At 41.2% G+C, this 24,542-nt stretch overlaps 2 protein-coding genes across 3 annotated transcripts in view; one reads left to right on the forward strand and one right to left on the reverse strand.

Annotated features, from left to right (window-relative positions):
* Positions 1-24,542, forward strand: part of park7 (parkinson protein 7) — a 339,990-nt gene that overhangs the window by 50,393 nt on the left and 265,055 nt on the right. The window lies entirely within an intron of this gene.
* Positions 1-24,542, reverse strand: part of trim62.1 (tripartite motif containing 62, tandem duplicate 1) — a 40,844-nt gene that overhangs the window by 5,309 nt on the left and 10,993 nt on the right. Inside the window, exons 3-5 of one of the 2 annotated variants that reach the window (XM_083971697.1) lie at positions 8,883-8,978; positions 4,109-4,365; positions 1,924-2,039 (exon numbers count right to left, since the gene is read on the reverse strand). In XM_083971697.1, the coding sequence (XP_083827823.1) occupies positions 1,924-2,039; positions 4,109-4,365; positions 8,883-8,978 (469 nt within the window). Of the gene's footprint in view, positions 1-1,923; positions 2,040-4,018; positions 4,366-8,882; positions 8,979-24,542 lie in introns of both variants that reach the window. The other variant, XM_083971696.1, reaches the window with a different exon arrangement.

Here is a 24,542-nt window from a genome sequence, read left to right on the forward strand (position 1 = left end):
AGTGTTATGTTTCCCAGTTATGTGGTTTGGATGTGGAACCACATGAGGCTGAACAATGACGACTTGTTCCCTCTGCTCTCTTTAACATAGAGGAGACTGAGGAAAGAGTGGGAGAGGCATCTCTCCGGTTCCCCTGTATATTTATTAGCCAGGATAAATGGAGGTGAAGTGACTGGCGGCCGGCCAGCGGACAGGACAATGCATTCAATGACATCTCCAGTGTTTGTTACAATCAAGTCATTAAAATTTCATAACCTGAGTGCTTCTTTGTGCCACACAGAGAGACATGCAAGCACACACACATCAGTGGAGAAGCCATTTCTGCTGCTGAATGTGAGAAGGGAAAAAAAAAAGAAAAACGCCTGCGTCTGATAGTTATTCCTGCTAACCCATCGGTGACAGCGAGAGCTGAGGGATGATGGGAGGAATGTCTTTGTTGCGTCTCTGGCAACCGCTGGTGATGGATTGTAACCAATTGTTCCATTTGGCCGCCACTCAAGGGAGGCCAAAAAAAAAAAACAGAAAAAAACTGCCTGGCCTCCCATCAGCTGGCAGCAGGCAGAAATGGGAGGATTGATTGAGGATGTTAAAAAAGAAAAAAAAAGAAATTCCTCAGCACATTATTTGAAATGATCTCCTGTGAGAAAGTGATAGCTGCGGGGCAGAAGAGAGTGGAGCTGCTCTCGGCACCGTCAGTAGGGCAACGCCCCCCTCCGGGTCGGACCACCGTTTCTCATCTAAAGATGCAAAGCAGCTCAAAAGCAAATCGAAGAAATATTAATGCAGGCTCACTGCACCTGGCCGAGAAATAAGACCGGCACATACAGTAACTCTGGGGGTTGTGTTTTTTTTATTCTAGTTTTACCAATTGTTGCTTTTCCACTGTGGTTTATGTACAAGGTACAGTGACATGCAAACGTTTGGGCACCCTTGGTCCAAATTTCAGCAAGTGAAGATGAAATTATCTCCAAAACACACAAAGTTAAACACAAAACACTCTTTTGCAATATTTTAAGCAGTATCAGTGTATTATTTTTGTTTTCTACAGTTTTAGAGTGAAACAGGGAAACAAAGCAGCAGCCTGTAAAAGAATGGGAAACCCAAGAGACTTGAGCTCTCAGATAACTTTGACCAAGATATCAGACAAGCTGTTTACTATTTACACACTGTAATAGTTACCAAAGGGGGGGCTACTACTGTATGTACTAACTATGCAGGGGGGCCAAACCTTTACTGCAGGCCCTTTTCCTTTTCTGTAATTTTGAAAATATAAAAGAAAACAATGTATTGTTTAAAATGTAAAGGGAATGTGTCATCTGTAACTTTATGCCTTTTAGAGACCGTGTAATCTTCCACATTAACAGAATTTTTGAAACTTTTGAATGCCATTGCAGGTTTAGTTACTTCACAGAGCAGGACCAGTGGTCTCCAATCTTCAAGCTGAGTTAATGTAACCACCACTGCCTTATCTTCAGTGGACAGATGCCAATTTTAATGAGTAGGTTTGTGCTTGTCATTTATTTATTTACTTAGCCTATTTATTTATTATTTTCCGTATTGGAATACTCTGGAATACTCTGGCATATCTGCACATGTACAACAGTACATGACATCGCTGTTGGGAATCCATGAGTTGAACTGATTTACTGAAAACTGAGAGTTGAGTGTCAGATTGTATGACCAATGAATGATTGTTGTATGTCTTTTCCTTTTCTAACTTAACTGAACCGGGTAAACTGAATTGCCCGTATGGGATAAATAAAGTTTTCTGAACTGAACTGAGATGAGTGAGTGAGTGAGTGGATAAGAAACGTCCCACAGAGCTGAACTATTCCTGCAGTGTTTTAAACTAGCAGTGTTGTATACTACTTTCATGTTTAAATAACACATACATCATGTTTCTCTCATGTTCACATACTGTACCTGGTGAAATATCCTGGAAGAGCGACTTCCATATCGTGTACTGTAAGGGCCCCATGTACTTGGATGTCGGAAAGTCTTCGTACGTTAGATTGGTCTCGTGTATCTTCCCTTTAATCCTGCGACAGAGAAAACAGATCAATGAAGTTCTTAATCCAATTTGCCGCTTTTCAAAACAATGCTGCTTCTTATTCAAGCTGCAATGTCAAAGTGTCGGGTAATTAATCTGGTTTGCGTGTCTGAACTGTGCCGTTATTGACGTTTAAAGAGCTCGCAAACTGCTTCATGAATCTCCGGCAAAAGAGATGGATATATTGGAGAGGGCGTACAGGGAGGAGGAGGAGGAGAGCGGTTCAGCTCTAACGCCATTATGATATGATTCAATATGATGAACCTCCACATGAATCATTCAGTGCACTCCTACATGTGGTCCAGAGTTCAGGCAAGACTCTGAGTGGGTTGGTTAGCAGGCTGAAAACCTCCGTCACACAGCAGTGTGTTGATAATGCGGAGTTGACACATGTCCTGTGACTTCAGGCTACTTGTGGGATACAGCCTGAAAATAAGGAATGAAAACTTTTATATTTCAAATTTTGTGCAAGCGCCGTTCCTGGTGCAACGGTCTGAATCATACAAGCTCTTCTGAGGGTTTTTCTCGTGTCTGATTTAAGACTTTTCATTACAAGATATGAAATGAAACCATCACAGTCCACCTGGATCAATCCACTTGAACTAAGAGGGTGGGTGAGGGGGGATGGGGGTAAGTTACTGAGCAGCTACACCAGAGACGTATACATCTATCAGCTCTTCACATCAGTGGAGTTCTGCTCTTTTTTTTCTGAAGACATCTCCACATTTAGTTCCTCTGATGGCTGTGATTGACAGCACGTGCACCGAGCTGCTTCTTTGGTCTTGGCTCATGTGTACCATTAACATACCAAGGCAATGCAGATGAAAATCTGCCTTTGGGCAAAATCTGACATATCTGCACCACATCAGTGTTAATGAATGCATAGAAATAAATGAGGAAAATAACGTGCTGTCTAACACATGAGTCCAAATTCTCCCATAGGTTTTCTAATTGCCTCAGTCTATCCAGTGCCCTGCATTGCGGCGTCTGCATTTGTGACATTTTCCCTCTTATTTACTAGGTTTTACCCTTTACTTTGTCACAGGTCTGTGCATTACTATTGATTGTTAACCGCTGTTAAAGCATTCAGTTTCCATAATTACAAATATACATAGTTATTGCACATTGTTCGTTCTTCTATGTACTTTTCATTTATTTTCTTTCTCCTTTTTCACTTCTCTCTGCATTGAGCACTTACTGTATGTATTTTGCACATGTATTTCCTCTGTATTTGGTTTTACGCAAAACGTCTTTAAAAGCGCTGTATAAATAAAATGTATCATTATTATTATTAAATGATCCCTAGCCAGCGGCCATGGGTTTGACCCCAAAGCCTGTGGCCTCTCTATTTCATCCCTCTTCCTGTCTTTCTCCACTGTCCTGTTCAAACGAAGGCACAATTGCCCAAAAAATAATATTAAAATTGTTATTTCCTACTAGCCATTGAATCTGGACTAAAGGCTGGGAATAATTAATTTACCTATCTATAATGTGTACTACATTTGCTACAAATATCACGGTTTCATACTACTAAAAAAAAGAAGACCAAACCTTTTCCAGTACCAAAGTTTCAGGCACACTGCAAATTATGATTATGATATGATACAAGAGAGGATCAAATATCTAATATATATGAGATTAAACATATTTTGAGTCCTGCTCTTGATACTTGATCTTTTAGATTGTCAGAGGTAGACATGCTACGTTTCGGTACCCAACTCCTACTAATCTCCTGGGACAGTTTTTGCTGAGTGAACTGTTCAATTAACTCGTCCTCAAGTACCCCTCCATGATTAAACACTGCAGCTGCTTCATTTCAGACCTAATACTCCATCTGTTCAGGGATTTGCTGACGCTGTTGCTCAAACTTGTACTTTGCACAAAATGGAAACAGCCTTGAACCCAAATTTAGAACGTTTTCAACACGTATCATCATCAAAGCTATTTTACTCCCTTTTTTTTTTTTACCTAAGGTCAGATAAAGTGTTGACACATGACTTAACACCTGGTCCTCCTTGGACTAAACGTGTTTGTACAGACTCGGGGCAGGTGGAGCACCTCTCAGATGTGACGGCTACTCCCTCCAGGAAGTCGTGTCGTCCCGACTCGTTGAGGCGCTCCTGCAGGATCTGGATGCCCTCCTTGACGTCGCGCAGCTGCTGGCTGTAGCGCTGGATCTTGTGCTCGATGTCGGCGAGCTTGCGGGCCGTGTCCATCTCCAGCTCCTCCAGCATGCTCTTCTGACGCTCGCGCAGGAAACGGTGGAGGCGCTCGAACGCATCGCCGATGGTGGCGCGCAGGCTCTTGGCTGAGGACTGAAACACAAAAGGGGGTGAAAGGATGATTCGCAAACTGTCACCAGGTCTGTGTGCCAGACTTTGTGCCATAATTAGCAGGGTTTGTTGAATATTTCAGTTACAATCGCCTTTCTCCTAATCACATAACAGTCAGTAATTCAAGGGCTTACAAAGTGCTCTAAGTTATGTTGAAATTACGTTAACATTCGTTCATTGATTCGGCTTGTACGTGCATTGATTTTAAGTGGCTCTAAAAAAAGAACAGAAAATGTACAGCCGCCCACAGAGGAAATTCTGAAGCTTTTACACAGAAACAAACAAAAAGTATGAGTGCGGGTGGGGTAAAGCTGAGCCATAACAGGACCGGCTGACAAGCAGGAGAAGCTGAAGTCATTACAGTCACAGGCAGGTGCTTTACAAGGGACAGCAGACTGATGTGTAACGGAGGAGGAAAACTGGGAAGTCGGACATCAAAGAGAATGAATCATCCGAGTGTGTGACAGACAGAACAAAGGGGTGTGATGTGAAAACCCTGTAAAAATGGAACAGAGGATCCTTTCAACTGGAAGCGTCTGAGAAAAGCAAAGACCGGAGCTTCATTCACAAATTTTGTGAAGACTTTCCCCGTCTGTCTCGGGCCATCATCGCTTTACTGCTTACTGCTTTACAGAGAAATCTGGACTTGTGTTTGTTCACAGCCTCAGAGGAGGACCAAACATCTGGCCATCAAAGAGCAACTCAGACAATTAACAGCTGCTGAATCTTAAACTAGAGCTCCAGATGAATCTTGTCTGTACAAAACATTCGATGAATGAAGCCTCTCTCTTTTTTTATCAGAGTGTAATTTACAGCCCTCCTCTGATCTTTTCATGAGGAGCTGGATTTAGGAACTGTGATCTGTGGTTTAATTACACTTGCCTAAAAATTCAATCAATCCCCTCCAAACAGCAGGCGTGTTCTTCCTGCTCTCTCAGAGATCAGGAGCGGGAATGTGGGAAACTATTCAGATGATGATTTCTGTGAAAACGCAAGAGCCGCCACATTGAGGTGGGCTGCATCCCGGCATCCTCCCACCTCCTTGACATCTTGAAAACTTGTGGCGAGTAGGAGGAGGACTGCAGCAGCCTTGCTATCAGTCTCGGTGGCGTGCCTGCTGCTTTGGCCCAGCGGGGCTGTGATGGCACAGAGAGGAAGTCTGCAGCCCTTGGAAACAGGAGGCTAGCTACCTTTTAGAGAAGCATTCCATGATGAAGCGGATCCCTGGTGGGCATGTGAATAGGAAACAATGTGTATCCTTCAGATGGAGATCCCCCCGAGCGCGCACAAGCCAACAGCTCAAATTGCAAGGCGGTGCATTCAGTTAGGATGGGAGCTGGGCTACCGCACAGCTTTCTTCCCTATCTTACGCTGCATTCATGTGGTGACGGAATAATGAGTTTCCAAATTTAACAAAAAATTTAACTAAAACGCTGCTCAAGTTGAGACAACATTTTTTTCTACACATCTCACTAAATTGTTGATGTCACATTTGAAAGACATTAAAAAAAATTGAATGATTGGGGGATGATGAGGCAGTTTTGATTAAAGGGATAGTTCAACATTTTGGCAAACTGGCCCATTGCCATTATCCTTATAGTCTTAGGAGTAGGTTCATTACTTTTAATCGTGGGTGCAAGCTATTTTTAGAACGGCGGAGAAACAAGATCCAATTTTTCCAAATCTGATTAAAACCACACACAGAGTATGTTTCAAATGTGATTCTGGTTGGGTATGTACTGATTCGTTTTAATGTGAACAGCCCCTTAGTCTGGTTCAGTAGCTACACAACGATGAGGAAAACTGCTGGGCTGACAGTTGTATTCTTATTTATTGAGATGCACCTGTAAATGAACAACACGTTCAAAACAAAGACAAATAACTTCAAATTCAGGTAACGTCAAATGTAGCCAGATGAGGAAGATCTGCAGGCAATAGTTCATTTTCAGCAGCCTGAATGCAGCAGGGATCAATGCAGTCACAGGGCGTCTTCCTTCCAGGCAGAGCACTCTGTGCAAATGGATGTAAATCTAATGAGAACAGCTCATTTCCGAGTGTTTGTGTGTGTGTGTGTGTGGGGTGGGCAGCAGCTGAAAGGCCTGCATCAAGCAGTCAGAGTGAGTCTGGCAGTGGAGGGTACTGCAGTGCAGAACCTGGGCAGAGAGACGGGTGATGTAGTGACATCGGACAGCAGCTAGAAAAACAGGTCCCTCAATGAGAAATAACGCTGACGGCTGCAGCATCGTCTCTGCCAGAGACCTTTACCTGGTTATATAGGCTCAGTGTCACTACAGGAGAGGTGTGTGTGTGTGTGGGTTGAGGGATTAACATATTGAGTAGATGCTCATGGTTGGCTGATTAAAACAAGGTGTTGAGATTTAACAGCCACTCAATAAACCAATTTACGTGTTGGAATTTAACTGTCAGTCCAAATCAGTTAGAAAGGAAGACGGATAATCAGTGACTGAAAGACTGAACACATTAAACAGACCCGTCCTCCGTCTGTGTGAACTCGATGCTAAATGAGACTCACTGTCACCATTTTGGACACTGGAGATGCAAACAAGAATGTCCTGCTGCATGTTCTGTTATGACTGCAGAATTACTTGTTACATCAAAATGGGGAGCGAGCATTCACTTGTTTCTTCCTTAATTGTTTCTTCTAACAAAATGTCAGAACATGAGTTTGTCACTATTACGTTGAGATTTTCTCTGCTATGTTTACAGTAAAGTGTCTGTTCATTAGACTAAAGACATTGAAAACATCAGTGCTGGCATTTTTAAACCATTTTATATTAGGTCTCACAAAAATAGTCGGTGCACTGTGATGGCGGACAGAAAACTGCAGATTCACAAACATACCTGGTATTTTTTACTTTAAAAACCAATGAATGTTAATAGTTGCTGAGGAATCGATCATTAAAAAAATGTTATTTAGACATTAGACACATGACAATGAGTGCTGAAACTATTTGTCAATCATTAAGTTGTTTTGGGCAGCTGGATTCAGTAATCCAGTCATCAGAAGGTCGGTGGTTTGATCTCCGGCTCTTTGAGTCCACACGTCGAAGTGTTACTGGGCAAGATACTGAACCCAGAACTGCCATATATTTATCAATAGTTTGTGAATGTACTGTATGTGTATGAATAAAGCACTACACGTCGGTTAAGGTGCTGCATGTGTGTATACTGTAGGTGTGTGTAATGAGTGGTAAAGCAATTGATGTACAGGTGCATCTCAATAAATGAGAATACAACTGTCAGCCCAGCAGCTTTCCTCATCGTAATGTAGCTACTGAACCAGAGCCATTCACACAACGGATCTGTACAAAAGTAAAGGTAAAAGGTAAAGGTACTTTATTTGTCACATATACAGCTAGTACAGTGAAATTATTTCTTTCCCAACCAGAATCACATTTGAAAACCAGTTTTGTAAGAATCTGATCTCATGTTGTTTTTGGCTGTTTAGACAAGTCAAAAAATCAAACTAGATACAATCTGGATGCTAAAAATCAGATTTGGAGTGGCAGTGTGAACAGGGCCTACAGTAAGAGACAGGCTCAGGAGACCTTTGCAGCTGTTTGGAGTTAACCAGCTTATTAGAGTGTGACACCGTCAGGTTACAATAGTGAACCTTTTCACTATATTCTATTATTGATTTGCTGAATTTTGGATTTTCATTAAATGTAAGACATAATCATAAAGACATGAAATACTTCAGTCTGCGTGTAATGGATCTATATAAGATGAGTTTTGAACTAAATTAACTTCTCTATGATATTCTCATTTATTGAGATGCACTGCAGTTCATTTTGCCTTTGTTTTGGGAAAACATGCTTGATAATCTTTTGTTTGTTAGCTAACTTGCTCTATTTCTTTGTAAATTGAGTATTATTGGACTGACATCACCCAAGCTCTGGAAAAAATGAAGAGGCCACTTCAAAATGATCAGTTTCTCTGGTACTATTCACAGGTATATGAACACTTTTGTTTTATTCTAAACTACTGACGACATTCCTCCCACATCCGAAATGAAAACATTGTCATTTAGAGCATTTACTTGCAGAAAATGACAACTTGTCAAAATAACAAAAAAAGACGCAGTGTTTTCAGACTTAGAATAACACAAAGAAACCAATTTCATATCCATTTTTAAACAACACAACACAATTTTTTTCTTTTAACTTAGGAAGAGTTCATAAATCAACATTGGTGCCATAACCACAATTTTAATCACAGCAGCTGTTTTTATACTCTTCCTAGTTAAATATGATTTGGTTCAGGTGATCATCTAATCAGTGCCTCATTGTGCTTACTGCATGTTGAGTTTAATAGACACTTGAATGGAACGGCTGCCAAACATGTAGAGAAGCTAATCGAAGACAAATTTGGAGTGGTCTCTTAATATTTTCCAGAGCTGTATGTCAGACGTGTTTATGGGTTATAGTGATAATGAAAGTGATCTCAGGTTCAGTTTTTTCATGGTTTTGTTCCGGTACCTTGGTCTCAGTGAGCTGTCTCTGCAGGAGCTGCAGGGCCTCGGTGTGTCCCTTCTCACTGTCCTGCAGGGTGGCCAGCTGCTCCTTCATCTCCCTCTGCAACAACAAACAACAGGTCACCAACTCATCACTGGCCTTGACTGTCAAACTGAATTCAATTAGGGTTTCATGTCTGGCTGAAACGTTCATACTGGTTTGCTCAGATTACCTCAAAAACCAAAGTCACATAAATAACATCAATTTATTTGGCGGGGCACATTTCTACAAGTCCAGCATATTTATTTGAACAGCATTATTTGTGTAACAGCTCTCTCTGCCCGCGTACAAGGCAGCAGAGATTCAAGCCTCTGCTACAAAACAAGCAAGGCGGACGGAGAGCCAGATATGAAAAGAGATAAAAATGAAATCTCCAGAGATGTCGAGCTGTGTCACAGAAAAACTAGGTCTCGTCTCTGTTGCGGGTTCTGCCAGTATGTTCCTGACAACCCAGTCACCTCCAAGTGTCCCAGCGGCAGAGGGGAGGGCTCTGCAGGAGCCGGTGGGGACGGCTTCTGTTACAACTGGTGCAGGGTTGTTTTTCTTTAGGTTTTTTTTTTTTGTTTTCTTTTTTTAAATGCTGGTCCCACATGGCAAAAACACTGGTGCACACACATTTTTGTGTCTTTCTGGACAGACACGGTGCAGCAGATGTGCTCCCTTCAATACAGTCTTGCACATACACACTCAGCTCTGAATTTATCTCATCAGTGAGTTGTTGATGTTCTCATACTGAGAGATTGGTGATCACTGAGTGAGTATGAATGTATTGATGGGATGTGTTGGTTCTAACATAGAGACGGATGAGAGTGGTATTCATTTTTATTTTAGCATAGGCTATTAGCTAGTATGGAGGTAAACGTTTGTTCAGTTCATTCCTTATCAAAGTTAAATATTTCCCTTCAGTCCACAAAGACGAACTTCATGATGAGAGTGAGCATTAGTTTTCCTCTGGGGATCATGAGCGACTGGCTCAATTAAGTTTCTAACCTCCACTGTGATGATGAGACACTGTTTTCTCTTTTCTCTAGTGCCAAGCCACTAGTGTGACCAAAACAGGTTTATTCCATTTTATACATTCACTCATTTAATGATAAAATATTTGTTTGGTAGTGATCAGAGATAATAAATTGGATGGATTTTGTAACAAAAAAATATCAACAAAATTAAAGTGGTATTCTTTGACTGTGCAGCTATACAAACAACATAAAGAATAGTGTATGAAGAGGTGTTGCATCATGGGTCTGCCCTTGAACTGATGGATGGTGGATTCAGTTTTAACCCAGTCTGAGCTGGAACCACCTGAACTATCTATAATCACAATCATGACTTGAATTCAACAACAAAAAAAGACATAACATTAAGCTGACACCTTTGACAGTTCCCAAATATATAAGACCCAATGGACACAAAACTGCTGCACATTTAAAAGAAACTACACAATGAAGTGAAAAACAAGCGTCAAATTTTAAGAAATGTCCTGAAACAAGCTGACAAAAGCCTCATTTACTCCACACCGTGGTAAAGCCGTCCTGCTGCCTGCTGTCTTTGCTCATGTGACCTGCACATCATCGTCTCTGTGACTGTCTCTCAGCGTCGGCTCCTGTGGACACCACCCACCAAATGGAGCCGTCAGCTTACCTTGGCTCATGAGACAACCACTCAGCAGCTGCCAGAATAGATGTGATAGAATAGAAAAAAAAAAGATTCATAACAATTTCAGAATCTAATCCACGCGGACAAAAAAAAAAAAAAGGTCAAAGTGCCAATTCGAACGGAGAAAATAAGCCGTGCATCAATTTGTTTCTTGCCCTCAATCATTTGCTGCGAAATTGAAAAGGAGCGGTGGGGTTTGTGTGTGTGTGGGCTGTGGAAGTTGAAGCGTGTTTCTTCTCAAGGACAGAAACAGAGGAAAACAATGGCTGGTGCAGAGGGGGAGCGTGACTCTCCATGTTAATGATAGGAGTGCGGCAGGCGCAGCGGGCTCTCCGCCTCATTGCTACACGCTTGTCTGCAGCAGGTCAAAGGCCGCTCCCACACACTGAGCTAGACCAGCACTGACGAACTGACTGCAATCCTCCGCTTCTCTCCTACGACACCGTCTGATTGACTGGTCGGAGAGTTAACATCAACTGTTGCTGCCATCCCGATGCATTGATGTAAACTCAAACATCTCTGAAATGTATTTATTACAACTGTAGGCACTTTACCCTAAGCACTTTCAAAATAAAACTTTATGACAGATACTGCCTGTTGATGCACTTTAATGAATCTCAAATAGCACTTTACGACAACTATGGTAGGATAAATGCACTTTAATTTTTTACCATCCTCCTGATTAATGCAACCATTATGTGATGTACGGTACTATGTTTACCATTTGTTTGTCTTTGTCTAAATGTCGTTTTATTTGTTTGTGGACCATGAGACTATGAATGGAAATTAGCTCTCTAGCTAAATTTGGCATATTTACATCAAATAATTGTTTTTGCAGGGTTCCTACACATTTTAAATTTCCAAATTCCATACATTTTCCAGACCCTCATTTCTGGACTTCTCAGTAAAAAAAAAAAAAAAAAAAAAAAAATAATAATATATATATATATATATATATATATATATATATATATATATATATATATATATATATATATATATATATATATATATATATATATATATATATATATATATATATATATATATAATGTTAATAAATCATGCAATTAATCTTTGTTTTCATTATTCTGAATTTGTATGCCATTATGTAACCAAATAATTTCCAGGAGATTGTAGCTAGGTACAGTGGCACACACAAAATAATAATGTGAATAAGACCAAACCCAGATAAGTATTAAGATAAATAAATTTCCAAACAATAGTTTCCATTTTCCATACTTTTCCAGACCTGGAAATGTTTAAAATCAAATTCCATACTATTCCATACTTGCGTAGGAACCCTGTTTTTGTATGTTCATGAATATGCAGAGTCCCATTTCAAATAAACTAATAAAAGAAATTAAAAACCCAAGCACGTCTACAGAAAGTCTTTTTTTTTAACGATCATTGATCAACCTGTTAAATTTACAATGTCTCTTGAGTTTTGCGACCAACACTTGTCGCTGACATCCTCTAAATAATTTGGAGAACGTGTTTACTTTGACTTGAATTTAGGCAGGCATTTTAGAAACAGCAAGAAATCAACCTTGGTGAAATCGTCTTCATACATTTCAATCCCCTGAACCTCCTCCATAACATGCAATTACATAATCCTCTTTAATCTTCCTGGAAGCAAAAACCGTCCTTTGAGCATCCTACAGACGGAGATTTCCTGTAATGACTTTTTCGGAGTAAAAACTGAGGAGGAAACACACAGCTGTGGAGTCCATCCCCGCGCCCCAGGACAAGAAATTGAATCTATATCAGATGTAATTTACACGCATCTAGGGAGAAAAATGTGTGTTATGACGAGCGGACCGTTATTAAGTGACAAAACAACCGCTGCAGGTAGATGCAGGCAGAGCGCCTGACAAGGAGATTTGTGTGTGTTTGTGTGTGTGTGTAAGCAGCAGCATGAGAGTGTGTGTTTTTGTACTGTGTGTGGAGGCGTCTCTCTCCTGTCCATCACATCTGGCCTGCACAAGTCTGACATGACATTTCCCCAGGACCAAAAGTTGCCGGAAGTGGAGGGTGGGTGGTGGCGGTGGGGAGAGAAGGGGGTCACGGCTTGGGGATTATAAATCTGAAACTCATTTCATCCTGCTGTCATTTCCCTCCTCTCCCTCTCCTTGGCGTTCTTAGGAAGATATACTGTATAATACAATGAGTAAAATAACACACCGGCAGTTCCTTCTGAAATGTGCACCTGGCTTCAAATTCCTCAAACTTTCCTTACAGCTGCGAGTGTGATAATATTCAGCAGCTCGTTCGCGAATTTAAAGAGCGTTGCTGGCTTCAAACTGCCAGCGCCGATGAGGAGGCGAACAAAACAACATGCAGCAGTGTCACAGCATGAATAATAAAAAGCCTACAGGATGGAGAAGTTCCTCTCACACACAAGACATGAATAACTTCCAGAGATTTCATTCAAACTGATGACGGCGGAAAAAAATTAAAAAATAAACAAAGGGAGAAGATCTTGCAACTCATCCTCTTACTGGAAGACGCCCCGACTGCAGGGCCAATACGCTACTTATGACTTACAATGGCATTGGGATGCTTTTCATCAGTTTATCACTGAGCAGAAAGGAGGCAGAGCTCACAATAACTCCATGTACTGCAAGTGATTTTCACAGGGACAGTTTGGCGTAACCTTCATGGAGCTGGGGGTGTCACTCTGTGATACAGATAACGGGGTGAGTAAATAAGATGGCAGCCAGTAACACGGCAGCGAGCACGCTGCAGCCGTCACAGTCCAGCAGTAAGCTCTACGGGCTTGTTGTTATTCAGCATGGACCAGGTCTGAGATATGTGACCAACACACTGAGCCCTGAGCTTGTAATGGGCAACAACATAACATCAAGTATGCTACAGTACATGGACACACGTTTCCTGTTTGGTGCAGAGTGGTGGTTTGGTTCAGACTGATGTCTGGAACCTGTCTGTGTTTTTAGAGATTCCACCGGTGTTGGATTGACAGCTCTGACAAGACAGGAAAGTCAGTGCAGTTTATACTGTATGTGTTGTGAAAGTCAAGTATCCACCACAGGAGAGCATGTATTTGACTTTATATGAGAAATGTAAAAACCAAACTTCTGTTAAAAGGATAGTTCAACATTTTGGCAAATTGGCCCATTGCCATTATCCCTATAGTTTTAGGAGTAGGTTCGTTACCTTTAATTGTCGGTGCAAGCTATTGCTAGAACGGCGGAGCAGAGCCATGAGCTGCTCAGAGCTACGCTACGGAGGCTAATGGGATTTCTTGGTTTCCCTCATCAAATACACAATCCAACAACTCCAAAACACTCTGGTGGACAAGTTGTAACCTGCACATTCACCACACTATGAGATAATAACAGAACGTTACAAGACAGAGTTGTTTTAGAGGTAAATGTAGAGACTGCCTGCCAAAAAACTGGCCCAGACAGGAACACGCATCAGTGGTTTTGTGCAGGTCACAACTTGTCCACGAGAGCGTTTTGGAGTTGTTCGATTGTGTATTTGATGAGTTTGATGATGGAAACCAAGAAATCCCATTAGCCTCCGTAGCGTAGCTCTGAGCAGCTCACGGCTCTGCTCTGCCATTCTAAAAATAGCTTGCACCGACAATTAAAGGTAACGAACCTACTCCTAAAACTATAGGGATTATGGCAATGGGCCAGTTTCCCAAAATGTTGAACTATCCCTTTAAATACATCAATTGTTAATGAGATCTCTTAAAATTTCCCCATCAGTATGCAATTAGCAATGTATAATCTTGTCTCCCTGTGGTCAGTCACTGTTAACCACCTTAGGTTTACTTTCTATTGATCATTTCTGCTCATCCGCCCTCTGCTCTCTGCGGCGAGGCAGGGCTGTGCTCATTACACCTACGCACACACAGAGTGAGCAGAGGAGCAGAGAGGCCGCGCCGACCACACAACCTAAGTAAATATTAGTTAAGTCTGCTGGAGTTGACACTATTGACAGTATTACTGAACTTAACTGTAAGTGCAATAAAAGTCCAATAAGAACTTTATCAAACCAGCTGTTGAACAACCGACGAAGCAACAGAGACGGCGGAGCCATTTTCAGAGCAGAGCACTACAGTATAAGGAGATGCTGGGTTTTTTTACCTTTAAATGTAAGGGGAAGTGTCATTATAAGTCTTGTGTTATCACACCTAGATTATTGCTCAGAGGTTTGGTCGTGCGCTGATACAACATCTATAAAGAAACTGCAAATAATAATAAATAAGGCAGCACGATGTTTACTTCATTTTCCATATCGAACTAATGTCAGTAAAATGCACAACTGTCTTACTTGGTGGAATGAAAAGAACACATATATTGCCTCATTACTTGCTTTTATTAGAAGAATGTCTGTGACTAAACTGCCAAGGGTTTTATACTGTACAAACGTCTGTCTTTCAGTTTGGATGAACAAGGTTACAACACAAGACATAACATGCTACGGAAGGTAGATTTACTCTACCTACAGTGAAAACAAACAAGATGAAAAGTACGGTAGTGTACAGAGCCGTGGTGATATGGAATGCTCTGCCAGGACATATTACAGAAAACAACAAATATAGATTTAAAGAACTACTGAAAGAGCATTTATTAGCCAAACAGCTCTCTGTGTCTGTCGATGTTGAGTTGAGGCTACTTGGTACTATCAATTAGTGTGATCCAAATTCTGTTTTTGTACAATTAATTATGTCTGATGCATGTTGAGATATACCTGACCATCTGACCATCTCAGGCAGGCATTTCAATAAGCCTGGGGGTATTGTATTGGGATATTGTATTGTGATGCTGTACGTCTCTTCAATTATGCTGCTGCTTTGTTATTTATTTTGTATAATAGTGGTATGATGTTTGTATTTTTTATGTATCTGTGAAGCACTTTGTGAGTCTTCTCTGTGAGAAGTGCTATATAAATAAAATTTTACTTACTTACTTTACTATTTAAGAAATTTGTTAAAAGTTACATTGTTGAGGTACTGTTAATATGAACTGGGTTCTGTTTTTTTGTGAGTGTTTTTTGTTCTGTCATAGTGTACTGCAGTGGAAAGATAATTAGGAAGAATAGCAATGGCCTTCGTCAAAGCTAATGGAGATCCAAATAAATGAAATGAAATGAAATCTGTTATCACGACATTTATGGCTTTGTAACAAGTGAATCATATCTCTATCACTTAAACTGTCTTGATCTCATGTTTACAGCTTTGGGTCTGTCTGTAATAAGAATACATGTGTTAAGAGAGATGGATACAGCATTGCCATTTAGTCTTATTGCTAATTTGTCCTGGTGGTGTTACAACTGAAATTGACAATTAATGACAAATGAATGTCTGTAAAACTGTTGACAAGATTCACTGAAGTGCACAAATGGTAAATTGATGCCTGTTCGGTTAAAGCTATGGAGGATTTGTGTTTGTATTGTATCAGTTTTTCATTTGCATGACATCATATATTAATATTAAACTGTTCTATTCTTGGCTCATGTGCCAGGTAAGCAGGTTTTCAGTGGGCCCCATCTTAACTCCAGAATCCAGTTCCTTTAATAAGCCTGTGGTGATACTGTAAGTCACTGTGAACACCAACTGTAGGGTAAGGCATCTTTTTTTCTTTCTCCTTGGACCAGACTGAATGCAATGGAAGAAATAATAAATTTATGAAACAGCGAGACGAATGATGACACATCAACACCTCTGTCATTAGTTGATTCATCTGAATGTGTCTTAACGTAATGGAAAGAAACAGAACAGAAAGAGAGAAGAAAGAGCCCGAACAGAAAACCTTGTAAAGCGACAGTCAGTGTTGTGTTTCTGTAACTGGATCACAGAGGACAGGAGAAAAGCACACAAATGAAGCCAACAGTACACAGTACATGCCATCTCATCGGCAGGTTGTCCTGATGAGACGTGATGACAGGCGACTGGCCTGTACGAGGCCTCGTCTTCGCGGTACGAGGACCCTTTCGCGGCGCTCAATGCCAAGGCGAGTGCAGCCTAGAGACACTGATGCAGGCTGCAGAGAAGGAGCTAACAGCAACAGCAACTGATGTCACAACCACAGAAATACTCCCTGTGATGTATGGCAGTGTGGGGGGGGGGGCAGGATTTTAAATGTAATTTTGTCGTCTCTGATGTATTGTGGTCTTATAAATGTGCCAGTCACTGCAATATCATAATGCACAACAATAAAATCAGGGATACAACATACACCCGCTGTGAATGTTTCTTAGTTTCGTTTTCAGGGATAAGCCAATACATGCGGGTTGATTGGAGCTGTGTGCAAGGTCATGATAAACTGTGGGCCAAAGGATTAGAGGCCAGTGATGAATATGTTTCACCTGTCTGTCTGGTGTGATGGCTGCCAGTGCTCTGGCCTCCAGGCTGTAGCCAAAAAAAAACAAAAAACAACAACTTGTGAAACGAAACAAAAAGCGGAGCAACGAAAATGCTGTCTCAGGCTGCAAACTCCGGTGCATTTTGTTCCAAGACATCAAACTGAGCTCAAGCTGTGCCTTACATCCTGAAGCCTTGTTTCCTCTAGCATCAGCAGAGTCGGCCGCCTCTCCGGAGGGACGAGTGTGTCCCTGCAGCCGGAGCTCAGCCAGCGGAGCGGGCACAGGCTGAGCTGACTGAGCAGCACTGGCTCAGTCAGAAGGCTGGAGGACAGAGACAGCGGTGAGCTCTACATCTGTCCTAGTGAGACGAGTGCACTCTGCACTATATGTGGGTATGTGTGCATCTGTTCCACGCGACTAGTGCCGTCAAGGTCTCAGCTCTAGTCTCGTAAAAAAAATGCCATTAAACATCTCACAGGCCACGAAAGACCACTCACTTCAATTCACTTCATTTAATCAAATGCTGAATAGCATGGAAATGTATTGATAGTGAAACTTTACTTGGTGTTGACAGTACAACTAACTCAGTTAGTCACCTTCGACTCGGAAAACTTGTGATGGCCAATTTGACATGACATAGACAGAACAATGGAATAATTCAGTGACAAAGAAAGAAACTCATAGATACTGAAAATGATAGTTACCTCCCTAATTTGACGAATTGTTTAGTCATACAATGTCAGAGAATATTTTTTTTTAAAAGCCCACCCAAGGTCAAAGGGTTTGCTCTGTTTGAGAGTCCAAAACCCAAATATTTCACATTAATGAGAAAGTGAAGAAAAGAAAAGAAAAGAAAAACAAATTCAGAAAAATTAGATTAGATGAAACCAGAAAGGAGAGTTTCTCTTAACTTCCTGTCACACAACTAAATGTTTCAGTGTAATTACTGACCTGCTCATTTGCAGTTATATTACGTTTGTTGGACATTATCAACACAAGGTTTAAAAGGTAATGAAGTCCTTTTACTCAGCACTTAAAACAACAATGAAACAGATTGACTGTAACTGGTTCTAGGTCTGAGCAACAGCTCACAAATGAAATGACCCTCACATCCACGACTTCAACTCCACAGGAGACGTTTGGTAAAAAGCGGTGGGGATGAGTGGAAGCGCTGAGGCTGGCGGCCTTCTCCACTTCCCTGAATATAGGACACGTCATGTAAATGATGAATGCTCAGCGGCTGCTGCTCCACTTCCTGGAGTGAGGAAGGGCACAGAGTATGCTAATGTAATACTCTAAACATGGAGAGCGAGGGACTAAAAAAAAAAACTCCGCAAAAAAAAACTCCGCATGTCAGTTTTCATATTTTTTACCCTTAAAATGAAAAGATTCATGATGTTTGATTTGCTGACACAGGTCTGCAGAGTCTACAGACTGAATTGAGAACAAAGTGTTGGAGCACTGAGGCAGCAAAGTCTGGGAGATGTCTGAGGGTTTAGGGAAAGACAAGCAGGTCTCAGAGCCATCAGTGTTAGGTTTGATAATCTACACAGCGCAGGACAAGCCATTTAAGAGTAACATGGGGTTTGCTGTTGGCACAAGAGTGGGAATCAGAGAAGAGTTGAGCGATAAGAGCAGGCCTGCTGCTTGTATAAAATCACCAGCCTGACAGAAGCTACTTAGCTTCACATTCAGTCTGGAGGCTCCTCCTCACCGCTGAGCACAACCAGCTACACTCAAACACACAGCTCCAGTTGGATATGAATGTGACACAGTCAGTTTAAAGTTAATGAGCAGTATCAGAACAGAGTCACTGCTGCAACCAGTTCCAACCCATCTCTGCACAAGGCTAATCCTGGAGGACTGTATGCCGTGTCAACAGAAAAGACAAAACACAGCATTCAAAAACATTTACTTCCTTTTAAGCCTGCTAGATTACATAGTATCCAAAACAAAGCACGAGCCTCAGCCATGAATCACCGACATCTGTAATCATCTCCACATGGAGGGATTAATAGTAAAACTGGTTCAAGCTATGTTTGGAAGCTCCACCTGCCTGTGCAGCAACCGCACTCAGACCTCAGTTTCACATCGTTGGAGCCAAAGTGAAACCTCAACTTCCCTGTTTCAGTGTAAACAAAAGTAAGAATCAAATAACTTCTCAGTGTTTTTTTTTTTTTTTTTTACACCACACGTTGATATGTTAAAGGGATAGTTCAACATTTTGGCAAATTGGCCCATTGCCATAATCCCTATAGTTTTAGGAGTAGGTTCATTACCTTTAATTATTGGTGCAAGCTATTTTTAGAACGGCGGAGCAGAGCCGTGAACTGCTCAGAGCTACGCTACGGAGGCTCATGGATTTTCTTGGTTTCCCTCATCAAACTCATCAAATACACAATCCAACAACTCCAAAACGCTCTGGTGGACAAGTTGTGACCATAGACTGTAAAAAGAATGGACGTAGCACCCGTGACGTCACCCATTGGTTTGGGGGAGTCTGTTTTGTGCCGCTACTACGGGGGTTTGAGCTGCGCCATGTTGGATTCTACTTGCCATATTTGGAGCGGTGCGGCCGTTGGCCGGCCGAGAGCCCGCCCACTGGCCTCGTAGCAGCGGTCCCCGGACCTGTCACTCAACGGTTCTGCGCCCTAATTGGCCAGAACTTTAAACCTAATAATAGTAAAACAGTAGAGTTTAAAAAAAATTCACCCCCCTCAGAGTGTGTGTGGGGGTAGAAACTATCGGTTGAGACAAAAAAAATAAAATGTACCAGGCTGTAAATATGTTTTTTTAAGCTGTAAAATCGCCTATTTTAACATGGGGCTCAATTGGAGTTGCTCCCTTCTGGAGCCAGCCCTGCAGCGACAGCCGAGGGGATTGCAGTTTTTTGAACGCGGAAGTGAGCTTCACTTCTCAGACCGACAACTGCCCCCTTGGTTGTGACCTGCACATTCACCACGCTATGAGATAATAATGGAACATTCTGAGACAAAGTTGTTTTCGAGGTATAGTCTATACAGAAAAACTGCAAAATGGGCCAATTTGCAAAAATATTGAACACTATCCCTTTAAATGATGGCAATTTAAAGGTGTTCAGAATTGGCAGTTTGTCCTGTTTGTCCTTCTACGAGTTTCCATGAGTTGCCGCACAAGTTTACCCAAGTAAGGAAAATGAATTTGATTGGTCGTTATCAAGCGGGCAGGATATTCAATGTTTGGGGCGAGACCGAGCTCGGTGTGTGTGTGTCTCAGACGTTTGATTGACGGATGACGGATCCAATATCAGTGGCTGATGAATCGTGAGCAACGTGACGCATAATTTGTGCGCCTGCATTATCCAATGCGAAAAAAAAACTACCCCACTTTCACCCCGGATTTACTCGAAAATAGAATACTGCACAAAGTTTGGGCTCCGTCGTCTGATAGATGAGTTATTACACTAATGTTAAGACCCACAATGGGCTCAAATTCATTTCTCTTTTCTGTACTTTAAGAAATCTAATGTAATATCCCCAGCCCCCCAGCATCATCTTCAGTTCTAACATCTTGGCTGGAGTTGATGTTCAAGTATAGACTACCTTTTTTTTCCTTCCTGATGCTGATTCCTGAACCAGTGCATTTTGTTTTTTAAAGTACAACTTATACAACAAATTACCGTGATAACCTCTTATTATCTAGTTTGTCAGCCATCGTAAATGAAGAAAATCTAGGCATAAACGACTTCTTCCTTTCAATAGCTGTTAAAGTGCAGCCACAGTGTGTAAAGATAAAGACTTTCAAAATAAAGACCTATAAAGTTGTGAACACTACAGCGGTGTAACAGTTACTGTAAACAGATGCAGCGATAAATAATGATTCCTTTAAAAAACTGTTTCAGTGTAGTAACAGTTCATCTTTCACAGTTACAGTTTAAAATTGTGCAACAGCACCTTCAAACTAAATAATTATTGTAAGAAAACTGCAGTTTGAAGACGTGGCACACACTTGCTGATGCCCAATTCCGCAGCATCAGAGGCATTTCAAATGCTGGTATTGGTACTGGAACATCTGTAGCTGATAAGTGCGTTGAGAGCCCGTGGTGAGATCAGACAGCATGAGAAAGAGGTTAAATGGGCTTTTTTAAAACACCTTTTTAAGGGAAGTGCTTCCTTCACATTTCCTTCCTGCTCTGATTTTAAGGGTCTGAGGATAGAGAGCGTGTTGCCTTAAAGCCCCCAAGGGAAATTTGTGATTTGTGGCATCGACTTGAGGGCTGAGGGGTGATGAGTTTTTTTTTTTTAAAGACAGACTAAAAAGATGGAGAAAGATTACTTTAGATGAGAGTGTTGGTGAATTTTATGTTTATTCTATTGATCTCATTGATGAAACTGTAAACCTCGGGGAGGCAGGGTGCAACGATCATCACCTCACAGCTCGGAGTTACAGGGTTTCAAACTGGCAGACAGCCGCAGCCCGACTGTGTTGGGTTTGGATATTCACGCTATATCTACCTGTGTGGGTTTTCTCTTTCCTCCCACAGTCCATAACCCACATGCTAAGTTAAATGTCAACTCTTAATTCCTTATTGATTACTTTTTTTTTAATCCATACATTTTTAACTTCTTATAGCAAACACTAGATGCAGATTTGTCTTAGAGGATTTCTGTTTGCGCTGCACTGTCGATTTAAATGACACTTCAGCAGCTTCCACTGTTTCTGCATTTTAACTATTTCAGATGTTTGACCTTCACGATATTGTGGTGTATATGTAGCAGTGCTACATATACTCTAATCAACCCTATTCTAGCTTTCAAATAAAGGGGTCATTAGTTAGGCTGGTTTAAATGGCTATAATTAGAATCTCCACCCGGCCCTGCAGAAACCAAACACTCAGGAACCAAACTCAAATGCAGGCATAACAACGTGGCTCCGGAGAACTGGATTTCCTGCACACACTATTATCTCTTTTGTGCTGCAGAGCGACTTCACTCTGTCGACACACACGGTAAACACACCCCGGAAACGACCCTTGGATACGTTCTGACTGCCAGCAGATTTGCACCACAAACTAAATACGAGCTCATGTCTTTTAGGAAAAGCTTCCCCGGGATTAGTCAAACCTCCAATAGTCAGCATGTTGTTCGTATAAAACCATGTAGTATGTGTCAGGCGCACAAATCACCTTGTGAAAAAACATGATGTGGTTGCATGCCAGCCAGCGCCACACGGCAGGGATAACAAACAGATTTGTTTGCTTCTGCCTCGTCTTAGCGGCGGGGGTGCAGCTGGAAGCTGTTGTGTCGTAGCTGTTGTGTATGCGTGATGCGGCTCTATCCGACCAAACTAAATGTTCGCTTCTGCTTCTCTTTCACTCAGTCCCCCGACATCAAATAAATATTTGGGGATGTATGCCTGCTTTGTCAAGTCACACCGTAAAAATAACAGACTCTGTCTGCAGACACTGGCAGTACACTTCTATGAATTTTAAGTATAGCCTCCAGTCAGGTCTGCATGTTATTAAATCCCCTCATGATTTCCAATAATCTACATGATGTAGCCGGGATCATCACATAAAAAAAACTAATTTCAGGCGCTGTTCGAAGCACGAAGCAGGAGAAACACATTTCTCCATGATTAACACATGTCTTGTTTTTTACACTAAGAACCATGTTCAACCCAAACAGGTCTTCATCTGTCTCCTAAAACTGAACCTGAATGTGATTAAGCTCAAGAACACCAATCTCTGTTTATCACTTATCATAGGGAAGCTGAGGCCATCTAGACAAACAGCGCCCTGAGCAAACAAAACAGAAAATAAAGTCAATTATTAATGAATGCACTCGAGCAACTGTTTCACTTGCCAGAGCCAATTTCCTATTGCTTTAATGTGGGTCTCCAAGATGAAAAGATGAAAAAGTCACATTTTCTGTCCATACTCTGAGTTTATGTACCACTGTAATGGGCAGTGGTTTAACAAAGATAAAAGGTTTTTTGGAATACAGCAACTTAAAACAGAAACTTCTGATAAAAAGAATGACTGGGATTAAATTCCTTGGGGTAATAGTAGAAAATAAATTGTGCTGAAAAGCCTTGATATATAAATTATATCAAGACAAGGCAAAAGTTTCTAAATCTAGAACACTATACTGTACAAAGATGGGTCTAAATCGAGCTGCAGTCCACACCCTTGTTCCCTCACATGTCTGTCCATACATTCCTACTGCTGGAAGCCGCCATAAGAAATGTAAACAAAGCTGATTAGAGAACCAACAAACCAACTCTTTATAAAACTAAAAGCACTAAAGGCCTAGTTGACTTTAGAAAGGCTCCAATCATGTACAGAGTAATAAATCAAAAAGTACCAAACACTATTCAGTGATTGTTTCAGGTGAGGGACGGTACAGTAAATATGACCTGAGAAATGTATCTGTATACATATCTAGATATGCATGTTTAAAAAAAAAAATCCTTAGGACACATGCTAAATGTCATTGTCACAACCAAAGGAGACTATATATGGAACAACCACAGTGATAAAATGAAAACATGTTGAACAATACGCAAATTCAAAAGTCCTGAGCTGATATGGGATGGAAAAGTGACGGTGTTGACATCGATCTGGACTGAAATATCCTTGAGTTATTTGAATATGTGGTCTGCAGTCGCTTGTTCTTCATTTGTTTGAATGTATTACCGTCCTTTGATTTGATAAGATACCGCACGGTTACAAGGTTGAGTTTCTATTTACATAACACAGCAGCCTATTGCTGTCATCAAATAATAGAAAAAGAGGGTAGGGCCTGGGATTTCTTTTTCAAACCAAAAACTTTAAACTAACACGCACTGCATCAAACCAAAATCATCAACCCCTATTAACCTTGAATGGATCCAGCCCTCCCTGCCTGTGTGTGCATCAAAATACAGCTACAGTATATAGCTGAGGCTAACCTAGAGAAGAAGACATGGACACATCATGTTAGGGCTGTTCGATTTTGCCCCCCAAAAAATACCAATTTTCTTCTCTCAAAAACCAATTTCAGATTACGTTTTTTTTTTGTGAAATGACAAATTGTTTTATGTGTGTGCTGTTTGTGTCTCTACGGCAACACATCGCAGCCCAGATACATGAACGGGGGCTGTACTATAATTACCCTAGAGTAAAACATCGATTTTACGATTTCATGTTTTTTAACATCGTCCTAACTAAATAATCGCTATTACGATTTAAAACTGATTAATTGAACAGGCCTACATCATGTTCTGTGACTGACTCCTTATTTCAGGTGTTTTGCTAAGATTCCTGTCGACTTCACCTAAACAGTTGAAACACACACAGGTTACTCTGCGCGTCTCCTCCTCCGTTTTGCTGTTCAGTGAAGTCCAACTCGGGATTTTGTTGTTCTCATTTACATATTTTTGTGTTTCCATTGTCAGGCAGCCGAGCGACTGCTAACTCCTGTGGGATTTATTCACTCTGCAGACTGTTTTCAGCTCCGTTTTTCCCGCCATCAGAAACACCATGCTTAGTGTGCACAAAAGTACAAAATGAAGGCAACAATGCTTTTTCAGTTTCAGCTGGCACACTGTGGAAGCAGACTGGGAGCCAGTCAAAAGACATTCCCAAACACATCTACATACCTCTTGTAA

This window comes from Trachurus trachurus (assembly GCF_905171665.1).
Source record: "Trachurus trachurus genome assembly, chromosome: 5".
In the NCBI taxonomy this organism is placed as follows: Eukaryota; Metazoa; Chordata; class Actinopteri; order Carangiformes; family Carangidae; genus Trachurus; species Trachurus trachurus.